Below are 13244 nucleotides of genomic sequence, written 5' to 3'. Positions count from 1 at the left end.
TTCTATGAATAGAAGATTGAAAATCTCAGGGTTGTTGTTCGATGCTCGATAATAATTGTATCTCCCTCTCTTGGTAAGTAGAAGTCAAATTGTTTGACCCGTCTCCCGATAGTCAGAGATTGGTCAAGCAATTTGTTGAAATCGCTGCTTTAAGGCAAAGTTAGCTTAATTGCCCTAATTGCCCTGATACTGAAGCCTAAAGCTTACAGTGTTCAGCATAAGATAGAGGATAATACCCCTTAGTCTAGGTCTCAATTTGTATAAATAGTCTTGCCTAGATGCCCAGGTTTAAAGTATAGATGCTGAAAAGAGAGCGTTTTCCTATTAGGCTAAGAGTTGGAGAGAGAAAGTTGTGTAGCCTCCAGCCCTGATTGTGGCCCATAACAAATCGCTTGACCAATCTCTGACTGTGTTTGCCGGCCCTATTGCAAACACTGGGCGATATCACAGAGTTCCTCTCTACGATGCGAAGCTCTACTGAAACATTGCAAATGAGTATGAAACCATTGAAAATCATTGGCTTCATAACCATCGCTGTCGCATCGCAGGGAAAAAAATCGCAAGTGGGTGTGAGCCCTTATTGAGTAGAAATGTTCAGTGTGTATGTGTATATATATATATATATATATATATATATATATATATATATATATATATATACTGCAGCATATATCGGAAACATTGTAGCTGGGTTAGAGAGAGATAGAATGCATGAAGTGAGCGCCCCTGGGTATTTCTGTCTTGTTGTACGTGTGAAATGAAAGAGCATTAATAAAATCTGGATTCCTTTTGTGGAGATATAAAAGGCAGGTGGTTAAGTGTTTGTTTGTTTCCTTTGCCTCATCATTCACAAGGTGGACCCTCCAGAGACCGCCAGGCTTGTCACGGCCTCGGATTGGAAATGTTCTATATCTGTTTCTCCCCATAATTTGTTTTTCCTTAGAAGCCCCGACATATTGTTCAATTAAACAGAATCTCCAGCATGCAGATGATGGCAGCAGATCGCTCTGTTATGTCTAAGCCGGTATATTGTCAGTGTTTTCCCAGCACTTAGACCATCAAGGACTGACACTAACTCCAGCCGCGGCCTGTAGAAGAATGGTCTTTGGTTACACCTGCTGTTTTACTGTTCTCATTACTTTATACATCTACATCTTCCTTTGTGATTAGTTACATTGCTTAACTGAAGTAATACGTGTAATAAATACAAATACTCAGGGGCCACTTTATTAAAGCCCCCCATCTAGTAGTCCATTGAACCTTCTTTGGCCTTCAGAACTGCAGTAATTCATCGTCATGTAGATTCCACTGGGTGATGAAATCTCAATATCGGCCCCTGCGAACAGGAAGCTTCTAGTAGTTGCTGCAGATTAGATGGAGGTGCTGACATGTTCTGAGCAGCTGACCGGAAGGGGTCATCGATTCATGCTGCTTGTGCCAAATTCTGACCATCCATCAGCATCAAAGTAGGAAAGTATCCAACGTTGCCAAGGACTGATTTACTCAGTCAAAAGTAACTATTGTGTTTGGACAAACTTCTTAATCATAGCTGTTCCTGCCACAGAGGAACTGCTTAATACGTACCATCCATAACCACAGAAAGACCGCCATTCGTTATCGAGTACCTGCTTTTACTTAATATATAATAAGATGGGAAATATTCTATGGAAAAGATTTTTAAGTAAGACATTGAATATAAACAAGAGCACGGTGCAGCAGAAATCTGGATCCATCTGGCCAAGCAAAGTTTTTCCACTGCTCAGTGATACAGTTTTTGTGCTCTTTTGCCCCCTGGAGTCACCTTTTCATTTCTCTTAGACACAATCGCACTGGAAATGGTCATCTGCTGTTATAGCCCATCTGTGTAAGGAACGGCGAGTTCTTCGTTTGGACACGTTAGATGGAGCACCAGCATTAGAATTGGCTGATCTTGACTGTGCAGCGCCTGTTGGTCAGATTGATTCTTAACATCCTCCTCCGACCCCTTTCAGTGATCAGTTGTTTCCATTCACAGAACCCATTTTGTTGAATGTTTTTCCTCGCTCACACCATTCTTGGTGTGCTCTCCACACCGCTACATGAGGATACCCTACGTGGTTGGCAGTTATATCCCGGCTCTGGCTAGTCTAGCACCGATGACCCGGTCTCGTTGGAATCGCTCAGATTGCTGGGTTTTCCCATCTAATGTGGATTCACAATGAAAGTGATCCACAGAAACCTTGTCATGTGATTTTATGCTGCACTCTGGAGTCACAAGGATAGTTTCCATACAGGGAAGCACTGATTGTCAGAGGGCAGGAACTGTCGCTAATGAAGGGACCAGTCAGCATATCATAAAACACACTACATAATGAAGTTATTGCTACTATTGTATTTAAGAAGTTTCTTTAATAAAGTATTTAGAATAAAAAAAAACCTAGTGAGTAGAACTTCCACTAACTAGTTAAAGGGATACAGGCTAGGTAATGTGTTTCTAGACCAGTTTCACGTGATCGTACTGTAGACACAGCAATGCAGCCGTAATACCCTGGCCTGGCCCGATGGAGTTTGGTTCCATATCGACCATTTGTTATTGCATCCGGTTTATTCATTCACGCCTTCCAAGACCTATAACTTTATTTGTTAGTCATATGACAGCTTGTTTTTTGAGGGACGAGTTATAGTTTTTAACCCCTTCCCACTGCAGCCCTTTTTGTTTTATTGTTTTCATTCTTTTCTCACCACTTTCAGAAATCATATCTACTTTATTTTTGCCACAAAATCGCTACATGAGGGCTTGTTTTTTGCAGGGCTGGTTGTAATCACTGCTTAAAACAATAAAATGCATTGAAAAAAAAATCAACTTTTTTGCCATCTTTTGACCCACAAAGCTTCTTTTTCTGTCGATAGGGGTGTGTGAGGACTTGGTTCTTTGCAGGGCAACCTGTAGTTTTTATTAATACAGATATGACTTTTTGGTTTCAATCATTTTTATTATGCATTTTCAATAAACAGTAAACAGTGTTACATTATGATGATCTGCAGTTACCATTCTGTTTAAGCGTAGCCACGCTGATTTCTCCTAAATCGTGTATCACGGTCTTTTTCTGCAGAATACATTTATTTCTTAAAACAGAAAATATAAAAAATAAAAAATTGAAGGGAAAATATAACCTTATGGTGCGTTAATAAATAAAGGCATGTAACTGGCTGGGGGGGGGGGGTAAAAGGTAGGGGGGGGGGGATGTTGGGATAGTGGGTCAGGGAGAGGGTGGAGATCCTGCTTATGAGCTTTTCAGATATGACTTTTTGATATTTTATTTTAAATAAGTGGGGTTTTTTTAATATATTTTTTTTATTTATTTTTTTACTTTTGATATCCTATATTTTTTGCAATATGAAAAAAAAAACTTTTTTTCTTAGTCCCCTACGAAAACTTGAACTTGTGATTGTTTGAATGCTTATATAGTATACTGCAATACTTCAGCATTGCAATATATAGTATTTCTGCACACAATCTATTGAGACGTGTCACAGTCACATCTTAATGAGCAGAAATATATAGCATTTTAGAAGGCTCCCTACTGCTATGACACACAGGCGGCAACGCACAATCTAATCGTGCGGGGCTCTTTGGGACCCCCCGAGGACCATTTGGGGCATTCAAAAAGTTAGCAGCCGTGGTTGGTGTTAATTCCAGTCATGTCAGCTGTCATGTATAGAGCAAGCTCAACTCCCAATCGTGCTCCGTACAGACACCTGACATGCTTTGTATATGTTCAGTGCATATCAGGAAGGGGTTAATTACATTATTTAATGTACCATTTCCTGCACAGCTTCTATTTTTTTAAATGAATATTTGAGATACATATAATGCATTGAATAGCTTTAATCATTTATTTTGCTTTTAACAGATATATATATATATCTTGCCTCATGCTTTATGTCTCCCCCAACAGTATGTAAATCACCCGCAAACTACTTTCTCTCTTCCCCGCAGTATATAAATCCTCCTATTATATTTCCTTCCCATAAGCATATATCTTTCTACCAGTACTCTCTCTACCTCCCAGTATTTCTTCCTCACAGCATATGACACCCCCAGTACGTATATATATAATATCCTTGATAATTTGGGTTATGCATCCAGGCTCTGGCATTATCACATGTTCCACCAGTAGTAAGGCATTTTCACTACCCTGAGGGTAAGGGCTCACTTACATGGGTATGCTGCTTAATATGCATATCATAAAGAATGCAGGTGTGAGCGGCCCAACAGAAATTTATGGGGTTTTAGCACCGCATAATATGCAGTGACAATATGCTCATATGAGCGAGCCCTAAACGACCTTAATAATAAATAACCTCTTCATCAACATTACATGTTCTGTACTGCTGGATGTCGTGTCCTCAAAATCCCTTGGTGTGGAGAGCCCACAGTGCTTCATCTGCAGATATTGAGCAAACCAAAGCAGTAGAACCCTGTTTTGGGTCACACTTTGCTAAACGTTCGGTTTTGCAGAAACTGAAATCTGGGACTGTTTTTCTTGATGGAATTCAATAAAATACCTTTCTTCTTCTTTTCCCCCTTTTTAATTTTTCTTTTTCTTCTTTCTCTTTCTCGTTTTTGTCTTCTTTTTCTTCTCTATTTCCTTCTTATTTTACTTCTTTTTTTCGTTCTCTTTTTATTCCTCTCTGTTTCTTTCTTCTTCTTTTTCTGTTTTTCCTTTCTTCTTCTTCTTCTTCTTCTCCTCTCCTCCTCCTCCTTCTTCTTCTCCCCTCCTCCTCCTTCTTCTTCTTCTCCTCCTCCTCCTCCTCCTCCTTCTTCTTCTTCTCCCCCTCCTTCTCCTCCTCCTCCTTCTTCTCCTCCTCCTTCTTCTCCTCCTTCTTCTTCTCCTCCTCCTCCTTCTTCTTCTCCTCCTCCTCCTTCTTCTTCTCCCCCTCCTCCTCTTTCTTCTCCCCTCCTTCTTCTTCTCCTTCTTCTTCTCCTCCTCCTTCGTCGTCTCCTTCTCCTCCTCCTCCTCCTCCTCCTTCTTCTTCTACTTCTCCTCCTTCTTCTACTTCTCCTCCTTCTTCTTCTCCTTCTCCTACCCCTCCTTCTTCTTCTCCTTCTCCTCCCCCTCCTTCTTCTTCTCATTCTCCTCCTCCTTCTCCTCCTTTTCCTTCTTCTTCTTCTGCTTTTCTTTCTTATTTTTCTTCTTTTCTTTCTTATTTTTCTTCTTCTTTTCTTTCTTATTTTCCTTCTTCTTCTTCTTCTCCCCCTTTCCTTTCTTATTTTTCTTCTTCTTCCCTTTCTTATTTTTCTTCTTCTTCCCTTTCTTATTTTCCTTCTTCTTCTTCCTTATTTTCCTTCTTCTTCTTCTTCGTCATCTTCTTCTTCGTCATCTTCTTCTTCGTCTTCTTCTTCTTCTCCTTTTCTTTCTCATTTTCCTTCTTCTTCTTCTTCTTCTTCTTCTCCTCCTTTTCTTTATTATTTTCCTTTTTCTTCTTTTCTTTCTTCTTTTTTTCTTTATTAACTCTGCCTAAAACAGCTCAAAAGCTTCAATACACTCCTGAGTGACCTAACAGCTACACAGGGCTTTTATTAACAGGAAAAAAAATTGGCAAACCAGCTGAAACAAACTTTTGTAAAGTTTGCTCAAAACTGACGCCTGCATATTAAATTTGGCATTTTTTATGTTTTTTTTTTAAAGCAAACCTGTTGCTAAATTACTTAAAAACTTTTCAATAAAGAAATAATAAATAAAAAAACACCTACAGTCTGCATACCTTGTTTAGTAATCGAGGACACCTAAGATGGGACCTGTAGACTCTCATTCTTCACTATTCCTACTCTGTTCCAGTCAATGTTACAGATACTTGTGCAGAATTGTGGCGTAAAGGTATAAAATTACTTGCCTCTAAAAGAGAAAAAAACACTTGCCTGTAGGTGGCACCAGAGGGACAGTTTTTTTTTTCCTGATGTTGGAGAGCTAACGTATAATCTTGGGCACAGCTGTGTAGGGGTCTATGAGATGTTGGGTGCAGCGGTGGCACCAACATACCACTTTGCTTTGTCCAGGGTTTCTAGCTACACAGCTAGGACAGCAAAATAACTTTTACCCCCAAGTGTAGGACATGCTATTTACGACTCTCAGCCATTTTCCATCCTTTATCTCAGGCAAAATTTTCCTAAATACTCTCTACTGCCACAAAAGTCAGTACCTTCCAAAGAGTGGCACAGAGGAGATAGCGTGAACAGAGTCCGATGATCTCAGCTACAATCACTTGCTGCAAGTCTTCTATGCTATTTGCATAGCCATTGCTTTATAATGACTGCCAGGCTATGAAAATAGCCTAGCTATGCTATGATAACTCCATGGGGCACCTCGCCAGTCAAGCTTGGGGATGCTACATCTGTATGTGAATATTCTAAAATACGTTGGGGATTCTTTTCTCTTTTTTCCTTATTTTCATCAATTATGTGCTTCCATTGTGTTCAGCAAACATTAGCGACAAGGGCAACTATTCCTAGTAAAGAAGACCGATCCCTCAGGGGAAGTGTCAGGCGATTCAGTTCAGTGAGAAGACAATGAGTGCCCAATATTTGCCAATAATGATGCCGCTCGTGTTCATGTCAATAGCAGGTGGTATTATCATTGACCTTGCTTGTGTGCTTACACGACCGCTTGTCAATTGCCTCTTTGTTTGTTCCTATCTAGAATCTGATGTCGCCGACTTCGATGGCAGAAGCTCCCTCCTGTACAGGTTCAATCAGAAGCTGATGACCACATTTAAAGATGTCATTTCCCTCAAGTTCAAGAGCATGCAGAGTGAAGGAGTATTATTTCATGGAGAAGGACAGCGTGGGGATTATATTACTCTGGAGCTACAGAAAGGAAAATTGGCTCTCTACATCAATCTGGGTATGACTTTCCTTCCAATTAGTTTCTGAAAATTGCTATGGCCTCTTTATTCATTAAATTTAGCATATAATAAAAGTCCTGCTGTGCCCTCTGCTGCCAGAAGTCTTGGTCTCCTCTATGGGTGGAGAATGTTCTAAGTTACCTTTGGATATAAATGAAGTTCAACCAACGACTAATAACTTGTTTCAACAAGTTATTCTATCCTAACACTTCAATGGCTTTATTAAAAGTCATTGAAAAGCTGTTGAGAAAAGTTCTGAGCCATAGTTAAAGTGTCAAGTTAAACATTGCTACATCTGTACATTCCCAAAGGGATCATACGAAAAACCAGCCTGTTCCTATCGTTAGTGGTACGATTAGTCCAGGAGCAATTATACTCATATACAAGACATATACAAGACAAAAATGGAAAAGTCAATACATTTTTTCCCTATGTACAGGGTAGGAGATAAATGTTCAACTGCTGGGACCCCTCAGTGATTCCAAGACCAATAGATCCAAATGCTCCATGTCAATGGAACAGGGGTGCATATGCTTGACCTCCCCTCTATTCACTTCTATGGGACAGGCAGAGATCAATGCGCTTGGCCATCTCACTCTGTTCCATAGACGTGAATGAACGATGGCCGTTCTTGCACACTGCTACTCCATTCGCCTAGGGAACCCGGTTCTGTTGGAACTCCAGCAGTCATCAGACCAGCGATCCCGCATGCCCCATGTTAATGGAAAATTGGTGCGTATGCTGGACTGCTGCTCCAGTCATGTCTATGGGACAGGCAAGATCAATGTGCTCAGTAATCTCCCTCCATTCCATAGAAGTGAATGAAGCAGTGGTCATACATGTTTAACATAGCTCCATTCACATAGGGAACTCAGGGGCACCAGTCTTGGGATCATTAGGGTTCTCAGTGGTCGGGACTCCTGAGAACAGAGATCCTGGATGCTCTATGTAAATGGAACAGTAGTGTGCATACTCTGCTGCTGCTCCATTCGCGTCTGTAGGAGAGGCAGAGATCAATGTGCTCGGTAATCATCCTCTATCCCATAGAAGTGAATGAAGTGATGGTCATGCATGTGAACTGCTACTCACTTCACATAGGGAACTTTGATCTTCCAGTGTTGGGATTGCTGGAGATTCCAGCGGTCAAGACGTCAGCCATCCTCCTAAGAACAGTGATTCTGAATGCCCCACATGAATGGAACAGTGGTGAATATGCTCGATTGCTGCTCCATTCACATCTATGGGACAGCGGACAGCCACCATTCTGCTTCAGTGCCCTTATGGGTTTCCTTTGAGCATTTCAGCTTCCTCCCATACCCCAGAAATATCTGATAGATCAGTGCGTGTCTAAGGGTGAATGGACACGGGCGAATTTCCATTGGGAAATCCAGAGCGGTCGCCCGCCTCCAGATTCCGCAGCAAATACTGCCCATAGCATGTAATGCAAAAGTGATTCTTCATGCACACGAATGCAAACCAATTGCGGTTTCCGCTCATGGATGGAAAATCGTCGCATGCTCTATTTTCCAGCAGATTCCAATGGAAGCCATCCAATTGACATTGTGGATGGGCCGCGGATTCTGCGAGAAAGGCAGGAGTTTAAAAAAAAAAAATTGTACGGAGCATGTCCGACGGCGAGCCGTGAGGACCATACGCAGTACAGAAAGAAGAAAATGAAAGCAGGTACATGCAGACGCTACTGCTGCGGGATTCCGCATGCAGAATCAGACCTGCCCGTGTGCATGCGGCCTGAGATAATGGATTGTGAGCCCCATTGTGGAGAGGGACCAGCCACAATTATAAAGTTGTGGTGCCATAAATTATATGGGCACTTTTTGAAACTATTGCGCAAGCGATGTACAGTATGACAGTACTGCCGGTGTGACCATTTTGTTAGGAGGGACCTAAGGGCGCCCACCCACTGGCGTTTTTTTTTTCTTTGCGTTTTGTGTTTTTTCTCAAGAGCAATTAGAATTGAATGTACTTCTGTCCACTGGCGTTTTTTTTTGCGTTGCGATTTTTAACATAGGAACTGTCAGTTGCATATGTGTCCTTATTTTTCTCCTAATGCACCCATGAAAGTCAATGGAAATTAATGGAAAAGCCGCGAAAACACGGCAAAAAACACCGCGAAAAACGCAGGAAAAGCGCTGCGAAAACGCAGCGTTTTTCACGCACGAAAATCGCAAACGCCAGTGGGTGGGCGCCCTAAGGGTGGCTTTGCATGGAACAATTATTGCCTTAATTGCTGCTCAGTTGCAAAAATGTAAGTCTGTGTAAACACCAACAAGGTGCCAAGCGATAATTCGTACACTAGTCCTTAGTCACTTAGTTTCAGCTACCTAAAATTAGCTGCTGGTTGATTAGCGATCATCTGGCGTAAACAGCTAATTAGGAAGGCACATGCTTCAGCGACCGTGAACATCACCAACAATCACTTGACGTAAAAGCCAACTAACAACTGACTGTAGCGACTACTTCAAGTGACAGTCCGAACGATAATTGTCGCATGTAAGGCCACCCTAACTTGTGAGAGCCGTTCGCTTCCAGGCTCCTCATATGTAAATCCAGCGCTGTCCTCGATGTGTGAAGGAGACCTTATACGCAGAACTCTGGGCGCAGATGATCCAGCAGTGCCATCGTTAATGACGTAAAGTCATTTATTTTCTCCTTTACCCTTACCTCCTGCATTGGGGATGGGACGCTGCTCTGGGATTTCATGTCTGCGAACTACTGGGAGAGACAGGGGTGGAAATGTGTTCATAAATTCTGTGTACTAATGAGTGAAATGTCACAAGTAATTAGCTCCTACATTGGTTGAGGCCTCCGTTGAAATACATCTGTTACATTCATGGATTCCAGATTCTCCATCATAAACACAGAACCTTTAAATGTCAGAAATTGCCCATCAAATTCAGCAGGAGAGGAAAATCTGTTCTACGTTTCATCTCCTCCTTCTCTTTCTATTCTCGGCGCAGCTCATAGACCCGGCGGTCCTGATGAGGGGGCAGCGTGGGGTGGAATCCACCCGCCTGCAGACAATTACTCAGCTCATTCACATTTAGATTTTTTTTTCTTTTTTCAGAATCTTAAAAGGTGGTTCTATAATGAGAAACTGTAGCTGCCCTTGAGACCGGCGTCAGACCAGCAGCAGCAGGGAGGAGCAAACTTTACTGAAGCTCGGCTTAGCAGATTTGCCACATCTGGCCAAAATGTTTAGTTCGGCTCAAATAAGATTAAGCCAAACCAGAACTTCACCAGCATCTCTAAAACTCTTCCCTTCCTTTCCTTTCTTCTTTCTTTCTTTTCTTTCTTTTTTTTCTTTGTTTCTTTTCTTCTTTCTTTTCTTCTTTCTTTTTTTTCTTCTTTCTTTCCTTCTTTCTTTCTTTTCTTCTTTCCTTCTTTCTTTCTTTTTTCTCTTTCTTTCTTTCTTTCTTTCCTCCTTTCTTTTTTTCTTTTTCTTTTCTTTTTACGTTATTTTCTTTTCAGTTTTCTTTAGTTTTTTTTTCTTTCTTCTTTTTCGTTTTTCTTATTTTTGTAAAAAAAAAAAAGCTTAAAAGCACATGAAATGACCGAGGAGGGCTGGATAGAACAGACTAGCAGTCTGGGATGGGCTCTGGGGAGTTGGCAGCTGCCGTGGGCACAATCTGCATTCTGGTGGACTAGTGTTTATAGTGTCCTACATCCTCCTCTGGATGTCCCCGTTGGCGATAAGGCTGAGTGTCTTGTCTACTGAAGTGGAAGCGATCACAAGAAACATAGCACTCAAAAATTCACGTTCTTGCTACATTTTAAACTTTTTATTGCAGAATACGGTAGGCAACAGTCAGAGGAGATAGTGAGGAGGTCAGCCTGGGTACCAGGTATCTCTTCTCCTTACAAGTCTTGCACTTTAGGCCTAGTCCCTCTTGAAGAGTGGCAGAACCATTAATTTCAACTCCCCTGTTTTACAACTCACATCTCCCCCTCACCCCCCCATTTTAGTTATAGCGTCCGTTGAGTTCCCTTAGCTGACCTCCTGCATCCCACCCCGATGCATCCTATGCATTCACCATGTTTAAAGGGAAACATACTTTCCTTTATCACCTATCTAGAAATCATATCCTTCTCAGACTCGGTGGAGGTCTCAGCTGTGAGATCCCCACTGATCAGACTTTTATCCCCTATCCTATGGATAAAGTCTATCTTGGAAAACCGCTTTAACCCCTTCACGCCCCAGGATGTGCAGTTAATTCCTGGGTGTGCAGGACCTGCATGGAGCGGGAGCTATTCTCACTCCACACAGGGCAGCTGCGAACCATCCGCAGCAGCTAAGATAATATGTAGTGATTTTTAGAAAGAGCGGAGAAATAATGAAAAATAACAAAAAGGGGTTAAGACTAGAGAGGAGCGAGCACCAAAATGCTCGGGTGCTCGTTACTCGGGACGAAATTATCGCGATGCTCGAGGGTTTGTTTCGAATAACGAACCCCATTGAAGTCAATGGGCGACCCAAGCATTTTTGTATATCGCCGATGCTCGCTAAGGTTTCCATTTGTGAAAATCTGGGCAATTCAAGAAAGTGATGGGAACGGCACAGCAACGGATAGGGCAGGCGAGGGGCTACATGTTGGGCTGCATCTCAAGTTCCCAGGTCCCACTATTAAGCCACAATAGCGGCAAGAGTGCCCCCCCCCAACAACTTTTACTTCTGAAAAGCCCTCATTAGCAATGCATACCTTAGCTAAGCACCACACTACCTCCAACAAAGCAAAATCACTGCCTGCATGACACTCCGCTGCCACTTCTCCTGCGTTACATGCTGCCAACCCCCCCCCCCCCCGCCCCCACCCCCCCGCACGACGCAGTGTCCACAGCGCACACCAAAGTGTCCCTGCGCAGCCTTCAGCTGCCCTCATGCCACATCACCCTCATGTCTATTTATAAGTGCGTCTGCCATGAGGAGGAACCGCAGGCACACACTGCAGAGGGTTGGCACGGCTAGGCAGCGACCCTCTTTAAAAGGGGCGGGGCGATAGCCCACAATGCTGTACAGAAGCAATGAGAAATATAATCCTGTGCCACCGCCATCAGGAGCTGCACACGTGGGCATAGCAATGGGGAACCTATGTGCTACACACTATTCATTCTGTCAAGGTGTCTGCATGCCCCAGTCAGACCGCGGTTTTTTATAAATAGTCACAGGCAGGTACAACTCCGCAATGGGAATTCCGTGTGCATCCACAGCATGGGTTGCTCCCTGGAACCCACCGGCGGTACATAAATGTATCCCATTGCATTGCCCATCACAGCTGAGACAATGTCATGTTAAATGCAGGTGGGCTTCGGCCCACACTGCATGCCCCAGTCAGACTGGGGTTCTTTAGAAGTGGACACATGCAGTTACAACTCCCTGTGGACCCACAGCATGGGTGGCTCCCTGGAACCCACCGGCGGTACATAAATATATCCCATTGCAGTGCCCAGCACAGCTGATGTAACGTCAGCTTTAATGCAGGTGGGCAAAAAATTAATTGGATTACACTGCAGGCGAGGGCCCCAAAAAATTGGTGTACCAACAGTACTAATGTACATCAGAAAAATTGCCCATGCCCAACCAAGAAGGCAGGTGAAACCCATTAATCGCTTTGGTTAATGTGGCTTAATTTGTAACTAGGCCTGGAGGCAGCCCAGTTAAAATAAAAATTGGTTCAGGTGAAAGTTTCAACGCTTTAATGAGCATTGAAACGTATAAAAATTGTTTACAAAAATTATATGACTGAGCCTTGTGGGCCTAAGAAAAATTGCCCATTCGGCGTGATTACGTGAGGTTTCAGGAGGAGGAGCAGGAGGAGGAGGATGAATATTATACACAGATTGATGAAGCTAAAAGGTCCATGTTTTTGATGGTGATAGAGAACAATGCTTCCATCCGCGGGTGCAGCCTACGTATTGTTTAGGTATCGCTGCTGTCCGCTGGTGGAGAAGAGAAGTCTGGGGAAATCCAGGCTTTGTTCATCTTTATGAGTGTAAGCCTGTCGGCACTGTCGGTTGACAGGCGGGTACGCTTATCTGTGATGATTCCCCCAGCCGCACTAAACACCCTCTCTGACAAGACGCTAGCCGCAGGACAAGCAAGCACCTCCAGGGCATACAGCGTGAGTTCAGGCCTTGTGTCCAGCTTCGACACCCAGTAGTTGTGGGGGCAGAGGCGTCACGGAGGACGGTCGTGCGATCGGCTACGTACTCCCTCACCATCCTTTTACAGTGCTCCCGCCGACTCAGCCTTGACTGGGGAGCGGTGACACAGTCTTGCTGGGGAGCCAGAAAGCTGTCAAAGGCCTTAGAGAGTGTTCCCCTGCCTGTGCTGTACATGCTGC

The 13244-nt window shown here is 43.2% G+C and overlaps 1 protein-coding gene across 1 annotated transcript in view; it reads left to right on the top strand.

The window, feature by feature from the left end:
* Positions 1 to 13244, top strand: part of CNTNAP5 (contactin associated protein family member 5) — a 350918-nt gene that overhangs the window by 112708 nt on the left and 224966 nt on the right. Inside the window, exon 5 of the mRNA XM_066577791.1 lies at positions 6681 to 6884. Coding sequence (XP_066433888.1) covers positions 6681 to 6884 — 204 coding nt within the window. The remainder of the gene's footprint in view (positions 1 to 6680; positions 6885 to 13244) is intronic.

Source organism: Eleutherodactylus coqui, chromosome 8 (genome assembly GCF_035609145.1).
Source record: "Eleutherodactylus coqui strain aEleCoq1 chromosome 8, aEleCoq1.hap1, whole genome shotgun sequence".
In the NCBI taxonomy this organism is placed as follows: Eukaryota; Metazoa; Chordata; class Amphibia; order Anura; family Eleutherodactylidae; genus Eleutherodactylus; species Eleutherodactylus coqui.
Note: the sequence above shows the minus strand (reverse complement) of the source record. Positions and strands in the feature narration are given on the sequence as shown.